Source organism: Bufo bufo, chromosome 4 (assembly GCF_905171765.1).
Source record: "Bufo bufo chromosome 4, aBufBuf1.1, whole genome shotgun sequence".
NCBI classification, from domain to species: Eukaryota; Metazoa; Chordata; class Amphibia; order Anura; family Bufonidae; genus Bufo; species Bufo bufo.
The window spans coordinates 199,551-221,256 of record NC_053392.1 but is presented as its reverse complement, the minus strand read 5'-3'; the positions used below and the strand labels follow the sequence as shown (position 1 = coordinate 221,256).

General features: G+C 43.2%; 1 protein-coding gene across 3 annotated transcripts; it reads right to left on the bottom strand.

Annotated features, from left to right (window-relative positions):
• Positions 1 to 526: 526 nt before the first annotated feature.
• On the bottom strand, positions 527 to 21,516 carry LOC120998336 (zinc finger protein OZF-like). Of its 3 annotated transcripts, none has more exons than XM_040428999.1 (4): positions 21,457 to 21,516; positions 4,414 to 4,668; positions 1,574 to 3,065; positions 527 to 1,221 (listed from the first exon to the last, which is right to left on the bottom strand). In XM_040428999.1, exon 3 carries the CDS (start codon positions 3,031 to 3,033, stop codon positions 1,576 to 1,578), a length of 1,458 nt encoding a protein of 485 aa, XP_040284933.1. In that variant the 5' UTR covers positions 3,034 to 3,065; positions 4,414 to 4,668; positions 21,457 to 21,516; the 3' UTR covers positions 527 to 1,221; positions 1,574 to 1,575. The 3 variants fall into 3 exon arrangements, with proteins under 3 accessions (XP_040284933.1, XP_040284934.1, XP_040284932.1); XM_040429000.1 differs by having other exon boundaries at positions 4,414 to 4,626; positions 21,457 to 21,485; XM_040428998.1 differs by lacking the exon at positions 4,414 to 4,668 and having other exon boundaries at positions 21,457 to 21,513.
• Between the last annotated feature and the right edge of the window lie 190 nt (positions 21,517 to 21,706).

The window sequence follows — 21,706 nt, the reverse complement described above, 5'->3', positions numbered from 1 at the left end:
GGTGTCCGTGTTTTGCGGATCTGCGGTGTCCGTGTTTTACGGATCCGTAAAACACATACGGACGTCTGAATGGAGCCTTACAGGGGGGTGATCAATGACAGGGGGTGATCAGTGACAGGGGGGTGATCAGGGAGTCTATATGGGGTGATCAGGGGTTAATAAGGGGTTAATAAGTGACGGGGGGGGGTGTAGTGTAGTGTAGTGGTGTTTGGTGCTACTTTACAGAGCTGCCTGTGTCCTCTGGTGGTCGAGCCAAGCAAAAGGGACCACCAGTTAACAAAACAGCATCTAATATACCTTTCAGGGGTTAAAAAAATCGGATCTACAGCCTGCCAGCGAATGATCGCCGCTGGCAGGCTGCAGATCCACTAGTTTACCTGCCGATCCTGTGAACGCGCGCGCCTGTGTGCGCGTGTTCACAGGAAATCTCGCCTCTCGCGAGATGACGCATCGGCGCGTGAAGGAGAGATGAATCAGCTGCCTCCGGAACGCGATCCTGCGTTAGGCGGTCCGGAGGCGGTTAAGAAAATGTAGAAATGTTAAATCATAAATATATTTAAATGTTCATCAATCTAAAGCCCCAATTAATCAAGAATAAAATAAGCACAGGGTGTTCTAGGGTGGATGGAAAATCACTTCTCACCTCTCCCCCCCTTCCTTTATACTCGGTATCCTAATGCTGCTCCAAGGCCTGAAATAGCGCCGCACATGCTCAGTAGTGAAGACCGGGAAGTATCGGGCATTCCTGCAGTCATCTCAGAGCTGCTAGACAGAACAAGATGACAGCATTAAAGGAATTGTCCAGGAATAAGTAACTTTTCACAAGTGGCCACAGCCTGCCTCCGCTACACAGACATATCCAGCTTCTCTACCTGAGGGCACATTCCTAGACTCCTTACAATTATCAGGTCTATAACAGAATTCTCCAGTTATTATATATTTACTTACAGGGATTTACAAAAATGTTAGGAATTTCAGAAATTGTATTCCCATAAATACAGTATCTGCTCTAAGTAGCCAGTGAGAAAAGGCCAGATTTTACAATTTTACCACAGTACGTTCATACTAAATTATTGGCCATTTATGAAGGAGTCGGAGTTGGGATCAGAGATTTGGTTTAACAGTTCCACAGCCCTGATTCTGAACAAAAATGTGGTTTCTTCTCTGTGTGAATTCTCTGATGAGTTTTAGAATGATTTTCTTATAAAACATTGTTTAAAGAGGACCTTTCACCAGAATAAAACATGTAAACTAACTATACAGACATGTAGAGCGGCGCCCAGGGATCCCCCTGCACTTACTGTTATACCTGGGCGCCGCTCCGTTCGCCCGGTATAGCCTCCGGTATCTTCATAGTTAGGCTCCACCCAGAGAACCTGATGGCGTCTCTTTCTCCTATGCTGTAGCGCTGGCTCCTGGGTGGAGCCTAACTATGAAGATACCGGAGGCTATACCGGGCGAACGAAGCGGCGCCCAGGTATAACAGTAAGTGCAGGGAGATCCCTGGGCGCCGCTCTACACGTCTGTATAGTCAGTTTAGAGGTTTTATTCTGGTGAAAGGTTCTCTTTAAAGCATTAACATTGCTGCTCTCCCGTGTGACTTCGCTCATGTCTTACAAGATATGGTTTGTTGGTAAAACATTTCCCACATTGTGAACAGGAATACGGCTTCTCTGTTGAGTGAATTGTCTCGTGTTTAACAAGATATGATTTATTTGTAAAACATTTCCCACATACTGAACATGAATACGGCTTCTCTCCTGTGTGAATTCGCTCATGTATAATAAGATCTGATTTATTTGTAAAGCATTTCCCACATAGTGAACATGAATATGGCTTCTCTCCTGTGTGAATTCTCTCATGTATAATAAGATTTGATTTAATGGTAAAACATTTCCCACATACTGAACATGAATATGGCTTCTCTCCTGTGTGAATTCTCTCATGTTTAATGAGATCTGATTTAACTGTAAAACATTTACCACATACTGAACATGAAGACAGCTTCTCTCCGGTGTGAATTCTCTCATGTCTCACTAGATATGATTTATTTGTAAAACATTTTCCACATTCTAAGCATAAATACGGCTTCTCTCCTGTGTGACCTCTCTCATGTATAACAAGAACTGGTTTATTTGCAAAACACTTACCACATTCTGAACATGAGTACGGCTTCTCTCCTGTGTGACTTCTCTCGTGTTTAAAAAGGTCTGGTTTATTTGCAAAACATTTACCACATACTGAACATGAATATGGCTTCTCTCCTGTGTGAATTCTCTCATGCTTACTAAGATTTGATTTGTTTGTAAAACATTTCCCACATTCTGAACAAAAATATGGTTTCTCTCCTGTGTGACTTCTCTGATGTGTAATTAAATTAGATTTATTTATGAAACATTTCCCACATTCTGAACATGAATATGGTTTCTCTCCTGTGTGACTTCTCTGATGTGTAAGGAGATTTGATATTACTGTGAAACATTTCCCACATTCTGAACAGGAATACAGCTTCTCTCCTGTGTGAATTCTTACATGACGATTAAGATATGATTTACCTGTAAAGCATTTCCCACATACTGAACATGAAAACGGCTTTTCCCCTGTGTGAATTCTCTCATGTGTAAGGAGATTTGATTCTTCTTTGAAACATTTCCCACATTTAGAACATGAAAATGGTTTCTCTCCTATGTGACTTCTCTCATGTCTAACAAGATCTGATTTGCTTATAAAACATTTCTCACAAAGTGAACATGAATACGGCTTCTTTCCTGTGTGAATTCTTCTGTGTCTACAAAGACCAGAGCTGTATGCAAACTGTTTTCCACATTCCCCACAATGAAACTCTTTACCTCCTTTCTGCCCAGCACTTGTGATAACAATCTGTGATTGGTCAGGAGAAGGTTCCACATGATTAGGAGGATTATATGATGGATCTGTACTGTGAGGTCCTGGATGTTCATTACAGGCAATGAAACCTCCTGAAGAGCGCTGCATGATATCTTCATCTTCTACTTTATGATCTAGTGATAACATGAAGGTTCCCTCAGACTTCTTACTTGGATTTCCTGTTAGGATGACAAACAGATTTTGTGATTTGTTGTTCAAACCATAAAGCAGATAAATTTATAATATTCCTATTAGGCTGGAAAACACTGATGATTGGTGAAGTGCTGCTTGTGGCCATATCATCACTGAAGCCAGGTTATTGGCTGCAGCAGAGCATGTGACCATGTCCATGTGTAGTGCCCTGGAGCAGGGGGTACTTTGACGTTTGGACATTTCCCTGTTGCCCTTTTGCTAAGTTATAAACTTCCTACTTCATTTCACTTAAAAGGGTTAACTTATACGGTTTACTACTGTGTAACTGCATTTTATATGCATGTTGTGATATGTAGATCCTGTTCATTTGGACTGCATTCACATGGCTCTGTGGAAAGGGTTAATGAATACTGACAGATTATTGGGACTTTGAATAAAAAGTTGGTAATTTTCCACAGTTGCCATAGTGTTTAAAAAAGACCATGTTTTGGAGGAAAAAAACTGATGTTGTTTACCACCAAAACCAGACAGCCTGACCTTGTGACTGGTTTATCTCTGTTATGTCTGGAAAACCTGCTGTGTCATTGAGTATCATTGAAGCTGTAATGTAAGTCTATGACAGACGGAAAGTGTTACATTGTATCTGTTTGTGCTGAGATTCTCCCCTCCCACTAGAAGGTTCCAGTCTAGCTAGAAACTGTATATAAGGAGAGCAGTCAGAGCCCCTAGTGTTCTGCAGTTAGGGACCAGTGCTTGGAGGGGAGACTCTGCCAGATTACTGAGTGACCAGACGCTGAGAGGGGGACGCTGAGCCAAAGACCATAGCACACCAACCCTGTGACCAAGAAGCCACCCGGACTACTGAGCTACAGACCGTGGGCCCTTGACCAGGATGCCAGCCTTCAGAGAGAGGGACAGCTAGCTCAGGCCTTTCCTCAGCATCAAACTTTTTTTCTGCCACGGAGGAGACTGGAGAAGCATCTCAGTGCACTGCCTGTATTGTTTTGCACCTAAATTAGTAAAGAAGCACCCTGGTTACTGCAGACCCTGACACTCTGGACTTATTTCCCATTGGGGTGCACCACGCCTTACCATCCCTTCCGGAGGGCAGCAACACATGCCGACACCTCAATGGTGTCCGGGGGCCCAGCATAGCATTGGGGCTACCTCGAACTTGGCCACTGCACATGCTATGCTGGATGTGAAAACTACGCAGACCGGAAAATGAAGGCAGTACAGAGGAACAGATTGCATGGAGCAGGTAATTATAAATATTGTTTCAGGAGGTAGACTCCGAGCATTTCATAAAATGTCCTTATTCCCTAGAACCCCCAATGTCCCTGAACGCATTAAAATAAAAAAATGATTGGATACCTCTTTCTCCTGCACCGTCGTCTGCACTGCCGATCGATCCGGTCCTCCTCTTGCTGGTTGTTCACAATCTGCAGTGGTGATGTGCAGGTAAATAACATGTGACAGCTGCAGCCAATCACTATCCTCAGTGGTCAGGTGCCGTATACCGGCACGTCACCGCTGCAGTCTGTAAATAGAGGGATTGGGACTTGACTGGAAGCACAGAGAATGGAGCTGAAAAGGTGAGCATGATTCTCTTTTTATTTAAAAGTGTGCCTGCAATTAAATGAAAAAAACTTAATATGTAATAGTGAGATAACACACGGAACAGGAACTTAGCAAGCTAAAGGAAGGTGCCTTAAAAGGGGTTGCCTCATCATGGACAATGGGGGCATATCGCTAGGATATGCCCCTATTGTCTTATAGGTGCAGGTCCCACCGCTGGGACCCGCACCTATATCGAGAACGGAGCCCCGCAAGTGAAGTAGGCTCGGCTATTTCCGTCGGTACCATAGAAATGAATGGGAGCGGGGACCGCGCATGCGCGGTACACTGCCATTCACTACTATGGGGAGCTGGCATGGTGGTGGCCGGACCGGAGTCCTCCAGCCACCACCTTGCGGGCCTCTGTTCTCGATATAGGTGCGGGTCCTAGGGATAGGACCTGCACCAATAAGACAATGGGGGCATATCCTAGTGATATGCCCCCATTGTCCATCATGAGACAACCCCTTTAAGTACCCCAGGGTTGCCAGCTGGCTGGTGAAGATAAGTGTAAACGCTGGCCCTTTAACAATTGGAGGCAGTGTACGGGCAGAGGAGGAGAGGCCTTGCTGGTAAGCAGGCCCCAGTCTGTGAGGAGGGATAGAGCGGAGCCAGCAGCCAGACCTGTCGGGAAGAAAACAGTCATGAATCAGACCTTATCCATCACGTTACGGCCGGGCCGACAGAAGGCCCTGGTTACAACCACGCAACCCACACAAGAATGCACTGCGTCCTGCCACACCCCCACTGCATTTACAGTAGTGAGCAGAGCGGCACTTCAAGGATGCAGAGCAACATGGAGCGACTTATTTTTAAGCGATTAGCAACTAAATTTTAAGATTCATGGAAAAGTACAGTGCTAAGTAAAAATGCTACAAAGACGATAAAACAAAGGACATAGGAGAGGACAGTTACAGAAAAGGGACAAAATAAGGAATTTCCATGGTCCATGGTGGGAGTACGCTGGGACAATGACTCAATCCTACGTTTAGATGTATCTCCAGGCACCTGACACCTTATCAACTCCAGCATGCCATTTTAAAGGGTCTAGCTAGTATCCCTCAGCCCCCCCTTCTTAGTCATGTGACAGGGGGCTGCTGCATACAATGCCCCTCTTGCCCTTTACCATGCTATGTGAAATCTATCCATCTATCTATCGGTATAATAGCTCATTTCATTACAGTGTGTCCAAGGCTTCTGGGCAGGGTAAGCGGAGCAGTGGTGGCTTCCAGCTAGAACTTATCTCCAGGAAAAATATGAAGTTTCTTCATATGAGCTGAAGCCTGAAGTACAGTAGTTTTAGTCTCTCGACAGGTCTGAGCGAAGTTGTTGAAAGCTGCTAGAACTCCAGAGGAGATGGTCCATACACTATGAAAAAAGGAGTCTTAATGGAGGACTCGCTAGAATGGTTGTTGTAAGAACACTCTGCCCAGGGGAGTAGTCCTGCCAAATCATCGTGACATGCAGAAGAGAATTTTCACAGGAAGTCAACTGGGATTCCATTAATAGGTTTACTTTAACCACTGAAATGCAGGACTTCAAGGTAAACTGTACTCCCAGATGCGACACAATGTGCAAGGGCAATCCATGAAGCCAGAAAACATCTTCTATGAACAACCTAGCCAGTAGCCTGGCAGACAGGAGACCAGGCAGAGGTACAAAGTGTGCATTCTTCGAGAATCATTCAGCCACCACCCAGATTACCGTGCAGCCCAATAAAAAAAGCAGGTCGGTGATAAAGTCCATGGTGATATGCTGCCATGGGACCAGCAGGTTTCTGTTTTGGAGACTTGTTCCTAGCACAGGTAGGACAGACGACAACAGAGTCCTGAACATCTTCAGAAATAGTAGGCCACCAATATTGATGAGAAATCGGATCAACTCTCTTGTGGAATGATGCCCCCAGACCAGGACCTGCTTCCACAGGAACAAATGTCAGATGGGGAGACCTTCAGCTGAACAGGAGACAGGAAAGCTCTGACAGAGACAGGAAAAACAGCGCATTGCACAGAATGACTTAAGAGGTAAGTATATAAAAACAACTAAAGTAGCTACGCGTTTCAGTCTGCCACCTTCATCAGCTGAACAGGAGTGACAGGGATGATGCGGGCAGGATGCTGCTGTGGGTTTTCAGTCTGATGAATGGGCATCTGCTTTGGTATTTTTGTCAGTTGTTTGAAAATGAAGGACGAAATTGAAGTGTGCAAAAAACAAGGACCTCCAAGCTTGGTGAGGATTGAGGTGTTGAGCTGACTGCATGTAAGTTATGTTTTTGTGGTCGGTGTAAATAATGACAAGATGGCAGGCTTCCTCCAGCAGATGACACAATTCATCAAAGGCAAGCAATTCCTTATCACCAATAGGATAACTCCATTCTGTTGAGGAGAAGACCTTTGAGAACAAGCTACAGGTGAGCATATTGCCAGAGATGCCCTTCTGAGCAAGTACGGCTCTGGCAACCACAGAGGATGTGTCCACCTCCAAGAAGAACAGCCTGGCGACATCCGGACGATGGAGAATAGACACAGAAGAAGAGGCTTGCTTAAGGGCCTGGAAGGCTGGTTCAGCCTCATGAGACCACCCCATAGCATTCACCCGCTTCAAGGTAAGAGCAGAAATAGAGGCCATCAGTGTGAAAAAGTGAGGAATGAATTGACAGTAACAGTTGGAAAAACCCAAGCACCACTGAATAGCACACAAGCCTGAAGAATGGGACAGTCCAGTTCAGCACACAACTGCTCGGCATCCATCTTGATACCACTATCAGAGGTGACGTAGCCAGGAAGGATGGGGAGTTAAAAAAATAAATAAATTAGCATTTTAGAAGATGGTGTGAACATATCTCCGATGAAAGAAGATCAAAGTGTCATCCAAACAGACTACTAGACAGATGTAGAGAAGATCACAGAAGATACTAACATCTAAAACAGATTCTTGAAATACTGCAGCGTGACTGAACCCTAAGGGCATGACATAATATTCACAGTGGCCGTCTCGGGTCTTCCACCCTATCGAGAGGTCAGGAACCAGTGGCAGAGAATGCTTGGTAGTCAGTACACAGCCAGAGAGATGTGTTCATCTGCTTGACAATGATCTGGACTTTGCTGCAGAAGAACCAAGAGGCCCATAGCTCCTGGAATAGTCTGTGTGTGACTGACTGAGGTGTCACAGTGAGAGTCAGGGCAGGAAGTGAAGGGTCAGTACGGAGGTCAAGCACAGGTCAGGCAGTCGTCAGAATCTAATAAAGGGGTAAAGAGTCGGTACACTGCAGACAACAAGTCCTCTCACTGCAGAAGATGGCCTTTATCATGTACAGGTGAAACGCAATAAATTAGAATATCGTGCAAAAGTCCATTTTTTTTTTGTAATGCAAATGAAAAGGATTCGCATTAATGCAGCTTAAAATTAGAATTTTGTGAAAAGGTTGAATATTCTCGTCTCAAACCTTCTAGTCAGCAAATTAATCCATACCCCCTGAGCAAAGGGGACCTGAGACTGTGACTTTGGGGTTTCATCAGCTGTAAGCCGTAATCATCCAAATTATACCAAATAAAGGCCTGAAATATCTCGCTGCCGGTAACGAGTCTCATATGTTAGCTTCACCTTTTAAGCTGCATTACTGAAATAAATGAACTTTGCACCATATTCTAATTTTTCCAGTTTCACCTGTAGATGCAGAGAAGACCAGGCACTTCCTAATGTATCCTGATTCTCCATATTGCTTCCTTTGCTGGCTGTACACGGCTTATTTCGAAGGGTTACTGCCGGTGGTACTATCCATCAGTGGTGGTCATACTGTACACTGTAGGAAAAAGCGCCAGTCCCTCTGGTGGCCGGGATCGAGGGAGCGCACATAGTGGTGGTCGTGACCCCTGTATAATGTGATGGAAAATGGAACGAAGCAAAGGAGGCAATATGGAGAATCACTGCGCATTAGTAGGTGCCTGGTATTAACTGTGTCTACAGGATAAATGCCACTTACTGAAGTCACAGTGCCCCTTTAACACCTTAAGGACCAGGCCATTTTTTGCAAATCTGACATGTGTCACTTTATGTGGTAATAACTTTAAAACGCTTTTACTTATCCAGGCCATTCTGAGATTTTTTTTCTCGTCACATATTGTACTTCATGATGGTGGTAAAATGGAGTCAAAAAAATTTCTTTTTTATTTATAAAAAAAAATACAAATTTTACCAATTTTTTTTAAAAAAGTAGCAAATTTCTATTTCTCTACTTTTATAATAGATAGTAATACCTCCAAAAATAGTTATACTTTACATTCCCCATATGTCTACTTCATGTTTGCCATTTTATGTTAGAAGGCTTAGAAGTTTAGAAGCAAATTTGAAATTTTTCAGAACATTTCCAAAACCCACTTTTTAAGGACCAGTTCAGGTCTGAAGTCACTTTATGAGGCTTACATAATAGAAGCCACCAAAAAATTACAGAAACACCCCATATGTGGTCGTAAACTGCTGTACGGGCACACGGCAGGGCACAGAAGGAAAGGAACGCCATATGGTTTTTGGAAAGCAGATTTCACTGGTATAATTTTAAGTTGCCATGTGACATTTGAAGACCCCCTGATGCACCCCTGGAGTAGAAACTCCAAAAAAGTGACCCCATTTTGGAAACTACGGGATAAGGTGGCAGTTTTGTTGGTACTATTTTAGGGTACATATAATTTTTGGTTGCTCTAGATTACACTTTTTGTGAGGTAAGGTAACCAAAAATAGCTGTTTTGGCACAGTTTTGATTTTTTGTTATTTACAACATTCATCTTACAGGTTAGATCATGTGGTATTTTTATAGAGCAGGTTGTTACGGATGTGACAATACCAAATATGGTTGTTTCAGTTTTACATAATAAAGCGTTTTAAAAAAAAAAAAAAAATACAATTTTTTTTTTAGTGTCTCCATATTCTGAAACAAATCACGGAAAAAAATATATAAAACATCCTGCACGATATGATAATGAATGTTGCGGATATACATGGCTACATTTATACAGTCACAGAAAATAATGCACTGTAATACTAGAAGCAAACATAACATATGGACTAAGCCCTCACTCTATTGATACAATCTGAGACACTTGGTCAATACATTTTGATCAAAACACATCTAAGCCCACCTACCCAGCGCCAAGGTGGTCTCAGTTCAGGCGGGTCCCACGCTAAACCAGTATTGACCAGGTGTCTCAGATTTTAATCAATAGAGTGCGGGCTTAGTCCATATGTTATGCTTGCATCTATTATTACAGTGCATTATTTTCTGTGTCTCCATATTCTAAAAACTATAGTTTTTAAAAATTTTGGGCAACTGTCTTATGTAGGGGCTCATTTTTTCAGTACGAGATTTTATAGAGCAGGTTGTTACGGACGCTGCAAAACCTAATATGTCTACTTTTTATTTATTTAAGTTTTACACAATAACAGCATTTTTGAAACAAAAAAAATCATGTTTTAGTGTCTCCATAGTCTGAGGGCCATAGTTTTGTTTTTGTTGCGACTGTCTTAGGGTGACACCGTTTTTATCAAAATTTTTTTACGATGTTCACCTGAGAGGTTAGGTCATGTGATATTTTTATAGAGCAGGTTGTTACGGACGCAGCGATACCCAATTTGTCAACTTTTTTAGTTTCTTTTACGTTTAACACAATAAAAGCATTTTTGGAGCCAAAAAAAATCATGTTTTAGTGTCTCCATAGTCTGAGAGCTATAGTTTTGCTATTTTTTCGGCGATTGTCTTAGGTAGGGGCTAATTTTTTGCGGGATGAGTTGACAGTTAGATTGGTACTATTTTGGGGGGCATACACCTTTTTGATCGCTTGGTGTTGCACTTTTAGTGATGTAAGGTGACAAAAAAAAAAATATTTTAGCACAGGTTTATTTTTTTTTTTTACGGTGTTCACCTGAGGAGTTAGGTCAGTGATGGCTAACCTTGGCACTCCAGCTGTGGTGAAACTACGACTCCCAGCATGCTCCATTTATTTCTACAGAGTTCTGAGAGCAGCCAAGCAAGGGGGGCATCTTGGGAGTTGTAGTTTTACCACAGCTGGAGTGCCAAGGTTAGCCATCACTGGGTTAGGTCATGTGATATTTTTATAGAGCAGGTCGATACGGACACGGCGATACCTAATATGTCTACTTTTCTTTTTTTCCCTATTTTCAATTTCAATCTTTTTATTGAAGTTTTTCTCATTAACATATAAATTATACACATTTTGAGCCACATTAATATATCACCTCATGTTTATGCATAAGAGTCGACCTCCAAAAAGGTTTTCAAAGGGAACGACCAATTTTTAGAGCTGTATACATGTTGCCCGAGTCTATGTACCACAACATCCTCAATGGATGCTGCCAAACATGGTGCACAACCCGGCTAATCACAATATCTTTCTAAATATATTCGGATGATAATTAGAATAGTGACAAATAAACAAACAAAAAAATAACAATAACAATAAAAACTAACAACTACAACCGGCTCTCTCAGTGTTTGTGTGTTAGCGTATATCTGTGTACTCAATATCGGGCTTTAAGGTTGATACCGGTGATGTTTTTTTCCAAGGTTCCCATGTACTCTCTATTTTCCTCTTATTAATCATCCTATTAGGAATCATGTTCTCGTATCGACACGTCATATTTAGGGTTCCATATACCTCCTCTGTATTCGAAGGGTTTGCTTGTTTCCAGTGACGAGTGATCACCAACTTAATAGAATGAGTGCAAATTGGTGAATGTTTATAAAAAGTTATGCCAAGGCCGGTGTTGGTCTCACTTCCCCTGCACTGATGTCAGATACTAATGTGAAAATCTCCACCATACACCATAGAACATGAATTAGGGTTCCTGTCTGCCACAATTTCTCCAGCAACACGATGGAGTGCCTAGGTATAATTTACCTAATCTATAGAGCGTAAAATACCAACGAAGCGTTGTTTTCCCCCCCGACTCATAGTGCGCTGTACATTAAACGTGGTAGACAGATATGTCAAAGCTTTGACCCGCTCCTCTTCTGTAAATTCTTGGTTTAAGTCATTTTCCCATGCAATTATTGAGGGTATTTTGATAAATGTGTTCTAATCCCATAATAGATTATATATCAATCTAGTAGGCTTGGTGGATAATGTGGGTGTCCGGAACATATTAATCAGGTCTAGGTTAAGCTTGTAAAATCGGATTCAGAGAATGCCCTATTCTTTAGTAATTATAGAATTCCCTGTTCGGAATCATAAAAGCTGATCGAATCATTTGGTCAGTATAGAGGGTGCTATTCTGGGTGACTTCTTGTTCCAAATATACCTTTTTGAGATATTGTGCTTTATTAAAGAATGTGTTCAGGATCTGAATGGGTAATGAGCAAAATATATCTAGATCATTTTGGGAAGAGTCATCATTTGAAAGGAGACTGTTCTACCTACCCACGACATCTCCTTTGATGCAAATTGTCATGCCCCACTCTGGCGATGTGCGGAGGTCGGCCAGGATAGCAGCACGAGTTTAGTGCTTGTTTTGGAGCCGTGCTGGATCCGCCTCTCATCAGGTGCACTGGGTGGGCTCATTAGTTTAAATAGTATACGAGCCCAGTGCTCTGAGCGGATTATACTCATCATTGTGGTCTTGGAAGCTAGGAAGGAAGGTTGGCTGTCTGCTCCAGCTCAGGAAGATAAGTGTTATTTCAAGTTTGGTTGTTTTGTGTCATCAATCCCATCCAGGTTCTGTGCGAGCAGGCTGCTCCTATTTCCCCACTTCACCATCTCAGGGAATTCAGGGTTTTGTCAGCCCAGGCACGGGGACACCTCATACCTTCCTTAACCCCTTAAGGACTTAGGACGTATCGGTACGGCATGGATCCCGAGTCCTTAAGGACCCATGACGTACCGGTACGTCATAACTTGAAATCTGTATTCCGGCGCCCGAGGGGTTAATCGGAACGGGATTTCGGCTGAAATCATTCAGCCGGCATCCCGTAACAATGCAGGGGGGGGGGGTCATTTGACCCCCCCGCATCGGCGATCGCAGAAAACCGCAGGTCAATTCAGACCTGCGGTTTGCTGCGCTTTGTGCAGTTTCTGATCCCCGCGGGCCCTGACCGCGGGGATCAGAAGCTTTAGTGTCCCTAAAATATATATTTTACACCCCCCCCTGCACCCCTGCATGATTTTTTGCCGGCGGGTGGTGCAGGGGGGGAGTTGTGGGCGGTGGGGGCGGTGCGGGAGGCGGGCGGTGCGGCAGGCGGGATCGCGATCCCCCGCCCGCCTCCCTTTGTATAATCGTTGGTCTCTAGTGGGGATACCAGGGTGCCAGCACATTGCTGGCACCCTGGTATAAACGGCTGACATCGATGATGCGATGTCAGCCGTTTAACCCTTTCCATACAGCGGTCCGTACAGACCGCTGTATGGAAAAAGTTAACAGTAAGAGGGAGCTCCCTCCCTCTCCCATCGGGGGGCTGCTGTGCCTTTGCAGCCCCCCGATGGAGAGGGAGAGAGCCCCCAGACAGCCCCCCGAGAGATCCCCTCCTTACCCTTCCCCGTCTGCGAAGTTCTGAGCAGACGGGGAAGGTTCCCATGGCAACAGGACGCCTCTCAGGCATCCTGCTGTCCATGGTGCTGAACAGATCTGTGCTAAAGGCAGAGATCTGTTCAGACAAAGTGTAAGTAAAATACAGTACTGTACAATATATATTGTTCTGTACTGTATTATACAGACATCAGACCCACTGGATCTTCAAGAACCAAGTGGGTCTGGGTCAAAAAAAAAGTGAAAAAAAGTGAAAAAAAAGTAAAAATCCAAAAACACATTTATCACTGATTAAAAATGAAAAAAATAAAATTCTCTACACATGTTTGGTATCGCCGCGTCCGTAACGACCTGATCTATAAAACGGTCATGTTACTTTCCCCGCACGGTGAACGCCATAAAAATAAAAAAATAAAAACTATTAGGAAATTGAAATTTTGCCCACCTTACTTCCCAAAAAAGGTAATAAAAGTGATCAAAAAAGTCGCATGTACGCCAAAATAGTACCAATCAAACCGTCATCTCATCCCGCAAAAATCATACCCTACCCAAGATAATCGCCCAAAAACTGAAAAAACTATGGCTCTTAGACTATGGAAACACTAAAACATGATTCTTTTGGTTTCAAAAATGAAATCATTGTGTAAAACTTAAATAAATAAATAAAAAGTATACATATTAGGTATTGCCGCGTCCGTATCGACCGGCTCTATAAAAATATCACATGACCTAACCCCTCAGGTGACCACCGTAAAAAAATAAAAATAAAAACGGTGTAAAAAAAGCTATTTTTTGTCATCTTACGTCACAAAAAGTGTAATAGCAAGTGATCAAAAAGTCATATGCACCCCAAAATAGTGCCACTCAAACCGTCATCTCATCCCGCAAAAAATGAGACCCTACTTAAGATAATCGCCCAAAAACTGAAAAAACTATGGCTCTTAGACTATGGAGACACTAAAACATTTTTTTTGTTTTAAAAATGAAATCATTGTGTAAAACTTACATAAATAAAAAAAATTGTATACATATTAGGTATCGCCGCGTCCGTGACAACCTGCTCTATAAAATTACCACATGATCTAACCTGTCAGATGAATGTTGTAAATAACAAAAAAAAAAACGTGCCAAAAAATCTATTTCTTGTTACCTTGCCGCACAAAAAAGTGTAATATAGAGCAACCAAAAATCATATGTACCCTAAACTAGTACCAACAAAACTGCCACCCTATCCCGTAGTTTCTAAAATGGGGTCACTTTTTTGGAGTTTCTACTCTAGGGGTGCATCAGGGGGGCTTCAAATGGGACATGGTGTCAAAAAAACCAGTCCAGCAAAATCTGCCTTCCAAAAACCGTATGGCGTTCCTTTCCTTCTGCACCCTGCCGTGTGCCCGTACAGCGGTTTACGACCACATATGGGGTGTTTCTGTAAACTACAGAATCAGGGCCATAAATAATGAGTTTTGTTTGGCTGTTATCCCTTGCTTTGTAACTGGAAAAAAAATATTAAAATGGAAAATCTGCCAAAAAAGTGAAATTTTGAAATTGTATCTCTATTTTCCATTAAATCTTGTGCGACACCTAAAGGGTTAACAAAGTTTGTAAAATCTGTTTTGAATACCTTGAGGGGTGTAGTTTCTTAGATGGGGTCACTTTTATGGAGTTTCTACTCTAGGGGTGCATCAGGGGGGCTTCAAATGGGACATGGTGTCAAAAAACCAGTCCAGCAAAATCTGGCTTCCAAAAACCATACGGCGCACCTTTCACTCTGCGCCCTACTGTGTGCCCGTACAGTAGTTTACGGTCACATATGGGGTGTTTCTGTAAACTACAGAATCAGGGCCATAAATAATGAGTTTTGTTTGGCTGTTAACCCTTGCTTTGTAACTGGAAAAAAAATATTAAAATGGAAAATCTGCCAAAAAAGTGAAATTTTGAAATTGTATCTCTATTTTCCATTAAATCTTGTGCAACACCTAAAGGGTTAACAAAGTTTGTAAAATCAGTTTTGAATACCTTGAGGGGTGTAGTTTCTTAGATGGGGTCACTTTTATGGAGTTTCTACTCTAGGGGTGCATCAGGGGGGCTTCAAATGGGACATGGTGTCAAAAAAACAGTCCAGCAAAATCTGGCTTCCAAAAACCATACGGCGCACCTTTCACTCTGCGCCCCGCTGTGTGCCCGTACAGTAGTTTACGGTCACATATGGGGTGTTTCTGTAAACGGCAGAGTCAGGGCAATAAAGATACAGTCTTGTTTGGCTGTTAACCCTTGCTTTGTTAGTGGAAAAAATGGGTTAAAATGGAAAATTAGGCAAAAAAAAGAAATTCGCAAATTTCATCCCCATTTGCCAATAACTCTTGTGCAACACCTAAAGTGTTAACGAAGTTTGTAAAATCAGTTTTGAATACCTTGAGGGGTGTAGTTTATAGAATGGGGTCATTTTTGGGCGGTTTCTATTATGTAAGCCTCGCAAAGTGACTTCAGACCTGTAGTGGTCCCTAAAAATTGGGTTTTTGTAAATTTCTGAAAAATTTCAAGATTTGCTTCTAAACTTCTAAGCCTTGTAACATCCCCAAAAAATAAAATATCAATCCCAAAATGCTACAAACATGAAGTAGACATATGGGGAATGTAAAGTAATTACAATTTTTGGGGGTATTACTATGTATTACTGAAGTAGAGAAACTGAAAGTTTGAAATTTGCTAATTTTTCTAAATTTTTGGTAAATATGGTATTTTTTTATGCAAAAAAAATTAACTTTTTTGACCCAATTTTAGCAGTGTCATGAAGTACAATATGTGACGAAAAAACAATCTCAGAACGGCCTGGATAAGTCAATGCGTTTTAAAGTTATGAGCACTTAAAGTGACACTGGTCAGATTTGCAAAAAATGGCCAAGTCCTTAAGGTGAAATAGGGCTGAGTCCTTAAGGGGTTAAAGGTCTGTAGGTGGGCTGAGCAGTGCAGGGAAAGAGGTCAGGGATCAGCTAGGAGGTGACCCTTCCCCTGTCTCTCACCCAGAGCCTGGTTGGTGCGTTATCTGTTATACTGAGTGCACGCCCGCCATGACACAAATCCATTAAGGTCCGCTTCTAGGGTATGTAGTAAGGGTAAGTCGTTTTTCTTGTATAGTAGTGAACATGGGGTCGCGAGTTGAACTCCCATGCTGGAGTCCTGCCAATCCAACTTATACGCAGTCTTAAGGGTTTGTAACTCATCTGTGCTTATTTGGGGCTTGAGACTTGTTTTCATTAATCTTATAATATGACAAATTGCCAAAGTGTGAGATAATCTCTATAGCGTTATGTATGGATTGTCTCGGGTGTGTTAGGGTTAATATAATGTCATCTGACAATAGTTATTCCTTCTATTGTTGTGGTGTTTCTGATATGTTGCGCCAAAGGCTCCAGGGAAAGGATAAAGATCAGTGGCGATAAGGGGCATCCCTGACGTGATCCATTCGTTATATTAAATCTTTGGGATATGACTCCATTTGTATAGACTTGAGTAGACAGATTTGTATACAGGCTTGAAATGGAGTGTCTTATTTGGCCTTGGAAACCAACTGCAGCCAACACTGAGAATGCATATGACCACCTGAGCCTTTTCGGCATCTAAAGTTATGGCGAGGAGTGGGATATTCCGCACCTCTGTGTAATTAAAGATATTCAATAGTCTTCTAGTGTTGTCTGCAGCTTGGCGTCCTTTAACAAAGCCTGTTTGATCCACCTTGATGAGTAAGGGCAATATGGGTGCTAGTCGGTTTGCAATCAGTTTGGAGAATATTTTTATTTCCTTTAAGCAGAGATATTGGTGTGAAGTTTTGTGGGACATTATCTGGTTTGCTGGGCTTTGGGAGTGTTATTATGAGTGCCGTTGCATCTCAGTTGGGAAGGGTATTCCTTTGGCCGCTCTTTGATACATGGAGGTTAAATGAGGCAACAGTATTGTAATAAATTGTTTATCATATTCTCCGGATAGGCCATCTGGACCTGGGGATTTTCCTATCGGCAGAGACTTAATTACTGTCTCTTTCTCTGTGATGGGGTCATTAAGCTTTGCTAATTGGGTATCAGAAAGAGAAGGCAAATTCGCATTTATCAAAAAATCATGTACCATTGTAGAATATGAGTCTGGTAATGGGATTTGGTCCTTTAAATTATAAAGTTTTTCGTAGTATATTGTAAATTGGTCCACTATGTCTCTGGGGTCTGTTAGCTTCCCTTGGGTGTAATATATGAGGAATTCACGTTTTGGTTTGCATGGTTTTGAGCTTAGACGCTAGAAGTTTTCCCGCTTTATTTCCTTGTATATAGTATCTAGCTTTTGTGCGAGATAAGGCTTTCTCATAATTACGTGAGAGACTATTCCTCAGCTTTTCTCTTCCTAATGCTATTTCCGCTGTACGCGCTTTTGTTGGTTGTTGTTTGTTAGTCAGATTGGTTAGGACATCCTCTATAGTTTTTTCTCCTGATGGCCTATTTTTATCATTAACCCTCTAATGCATGCTTTATGCGCCTGCCATACAATATATGGATCTGTGACAGAGTCAGTATTGATCTTGAAGTATTCTTCCAAGGCCTCTGTTATTTCTTGGGAGTATTGTTTGTGGCTCATTATAAAGGTATTATTCCTCCATACCGGAGCTCTTTGTGTTTGGGATTGTTCCCTTATTGACAATGTTATTGGTGCATGGTCCGACCATTGTATGAGGCCTATTGTGGTTGTCGATGCGTGAATAGGATGTGTGTGGGGGAGAGAAGCAAGTATAATCCCTTTCTAAGCCATGTTGGGATCTCCGCGCGTCAAACAATCCCTGTGCGGGCAGCAGGGAGGACATGCCTTTCTCTGTTCTGCGGTTGGTGTCGGTAGTGTCAATTGTCGGGTCTACTACAGAATATAAATCCCTGCATATAATCAGTTAACCTTTTTTCATAGTATTTACTCTCTTCATTACTCGTCGCAGAAATGCCATCTGGTGCGTGTTGGGAGCATATATGTTTACCAGGGAGTAGATTATATTATTAATACAGCACACCGAGATCATGGATCTCCCCTCCAGGTCTAATGATTGGGGAATTACAGAAAAGGCCATAAAAACACCTTTTGTTTTCTTAGTGTTGTGTGCGTGTATTATGGTTGGATAACGGCAATGTTTTATTCGGTGAGCGTCTGTCTGCAGCAAATGTGACGCTGAAGACATCTGCCTGTGCGGATATCGCCTCCCTCCAAACATAAGCCCTATTCTGAGGGATATTTAATCCCTTAGCATTAAGTGACAGTAATGTAATCTCCATCTAACTCACAGGAATAATACTGCTATTTGTCACATGCACTAGAGAGCCTTTCCATTCGGCATAATGCCGCTTACGGTAACTTGGAGCGAAAAGATCCATATAGATACCAGAAGTGTCACCGTTCAATGCGCTCCGGCAAAGTGACAGCATAATTAGAGTCATCTCTTGTGGGTCTTGTCTTGAGGGACCGAGTTCTCTGCGCAGATGTGGATGGGTAGTGCATCCCCTTTCCTTCTATGGTTCCATGTAGATCTTCCATTCTTGAAGAAGTTTCTTCCCCTCCTCATAGGACTTCACTACGTGTGTTGTCCCTTCTGCAGATATGAGTATTTTCAATGGGTAGCCCCATCTGTATGCAATATTATGGTTGTGTAATGCTGCGGTAATGGTGATCATAGAGTGTAGCTGCAGATAGGTCGATAAATAGTTTCACCGAATGGAAAGGATGTGGTCGATTTTTATGCTTTCGTGCTGCCGCCATTAAGGCTTCTTTATTATGAATAAAATTGACTCTTGCCAGCGTGTCTCGGGGTACTTGCGGTTTTGGCATTCTGTGCGCTCTGTCGATTATCATATCTTGCGGTGTAATCTTTGGTACAAGAGTTGTAAACAACTTATGGAGATAAGGTTGCAGCTTGTTATTAGGCACCGATTAAGGTTCGCCTCGGAACTTCATGTTGTTACGGCGGGATCGGTCCTCCAGGTCTGCTATTTTGGCTTTTAACATTTCCACTTCGTCCGCCATATCGTTATGTGCGCACACTTCCATTTTGGATTCTATATGCTCTACCCTGTCTTCTAGGCCTTGTATGGAGGCTGACGGTGGAGCCAGAAGTTGTGCCATATTCGTCTGTAAGGATGTTTTCTAAGCTACTAGCATTTGTTTAAGGGGATCTTCTGATGCTGGTTTGTCTGTTGTAGGAAAGTCCAAAAATGGTTCCGATATTTGAGTTGTATATTATAGGAACAGCAGCTTGGGTCTTGTCTCCCATTCTCAGCCTCCGGCTCTGCGGGCTGTATGAGGGTGCGTGGTTGTTTCTTCCCACTTGTTCGCCTTGTTGCCCCCTCTGTGTCTCTTCTTGTAGAGACCGGATGTCTTCTGGTGTTAAAGGCAGTGAGGGTTCGGATTGCTTCTGTGAAAGGAGACTGGAGACTCTGCGTGCGTCGCTGAGGCGCGTCTTTGCGAGACTGGGTGAGAGGTCATATCATGCGTATCTGTGTTATCTCTTCCCCGGTCCTTTTCAAAGTATTGCTCTCGTTTATTTCCGAGCTTGGGGAGGACTCTTTTTGTCTTTCCCATCATCAGGGAATAGGTCCCCTTTATATTATAAAAAAGTATTCTGCGAGAAACGATATTTTGCTGTGCTTTTGTCGCTATATGTGTCTTCCATTATATGGCGATAACCCCCGGCTGTTCAGCCACACTCCTCTGGGTCACTGGCCCTTTAAATATCCGGTGATGTGAATAAGAGGTCTCGGGGTTGATAGCATAGGCTGGAGCCTTCCAGAGTTTTTCTCCCAGAGGTTTGTATGGTGCGCTCTAGTCTCCCCTTAGCTGTCTGCCTATGCAGTATGTCGGCAGCTGTGGGCATCTACCACGCCGTCTGTGCCCCCTCACCTCGCTTCCACTCGTGGCCCACCTCTAAGCTCCCGCTTCGGCTTTCTCCACCGACGGATCCCCCAGATCGGGACAGGTCCTAGCTCCAGAGGATGTATTCCTGGGTCAAGGATGTTCGGGCTTTGACGAACCTGCAGGATACCGCCGGCAATTGCAGTTTGGGCTTTGGTCAGGTAGTAGGCCGCGACCTTGATTTATGTCGGAACTGCTTCCGAGGAGGGTGGAAAGCCGTCAGGCAGGTCTCCAACTATTATATCTGGGGGTTTTCAGTAAGACTGGGGAATTTAGGGCACTGGATGACCTTAGATTAAGGCTTGTGTGGAGGAGCAGAGTTTTCTGCATCCGTTCACTAGCGCCAGGCCACGCCCCCTATTTTTTACTTTATTTTGGGAAAAGGACGCTTTTTTTTTTTTTTTTTACTTGAAACTTTCAATTTTGTTTTGTAAAACTTTATTTATTTTTTTCACTTTATTATTTGTCCCACTCTGGGACTTCAACATTACAGGGTCTGATCCCTGTTTCAATGCATCACGATACTTCTGTATTGTGCTATACTGAACTGTTAGTGTCTAGAGTTGCCTAGGAGACCCAGCCTGGGGGCTGGGCCTCTTAGGCTTCCGTACCTGGAATGGCTTGAGGCTACAATGGCAACCATCGAGTCTCCACCACAGCAGTGCGGGGACCCGATGGAGGAGGTGAGGGAGCACAAACCTCCTATATGCCGCGGTCAGTGCTGACCGCAGCATATGAGGGGTTAATCCACCAGCATGTTACTGACAGCCGGATCTCCGCTCACGGGTGGAGAATCCTGGGCCCTTAACGTGTTAAGCCCATCATCGTATATTCGTATCCACACACAGCTCTGCTGGGCAGCCATCAAAGTCTTCTCCACTACAGCGTCACACATCCACAAACCACTACTCAAAGCCGCCCCCGTTCACTGAATGATGAATGGCTGCAATACTGCTGTCAGCTACACAGCCCCCTCTGTGTGATATCCCTGAAACGTTACAGCCACCCAGCTTTCCTGAGACACATTTCAGCAAAGGGCGGAGAGGACGAAGAGGCTGGAGGGGATAGGGCCATGAAATAATATTGAGTGGTCAGTGGCCTAAAAAAGCACGTGCTGCGCGAAACGGCCGTCCCCATTTTGTACACTGTGTGTGAACTGTCTTGCCCCGAGCCTTGGAGAAAATAAAGGACTTTGTTTATTGTACAGCGCAGAGAGCCGCCTATATATATATATTACTACATTTATTATAACCTGGAGGTCTACTTTACTGCAGCTCTAAGGTGGAGCCTCACCTGAAGAAACCTCCCAAATCCCTTCCTCCATTCATGATTCCATACCTGAGGTCACATGAACTGGAATGTCCTCCTCCATCTCACTCTTACACGGGGGATCGCCCATCATCCGCTCTTCTTCATCCTCCACTTTGATATCAGTCACATCTTCCCCCCGATTTGTCATCTGTAACAATTCAGGACAATACAGCAGACAGGTGGGAAATCTAACAGATCCACATAAGAGACCCCCACCATCTATGACCCCTCTATGACTGCAGGAGCCCCCTATATAGATGTGTATAGGGCTCAGCTC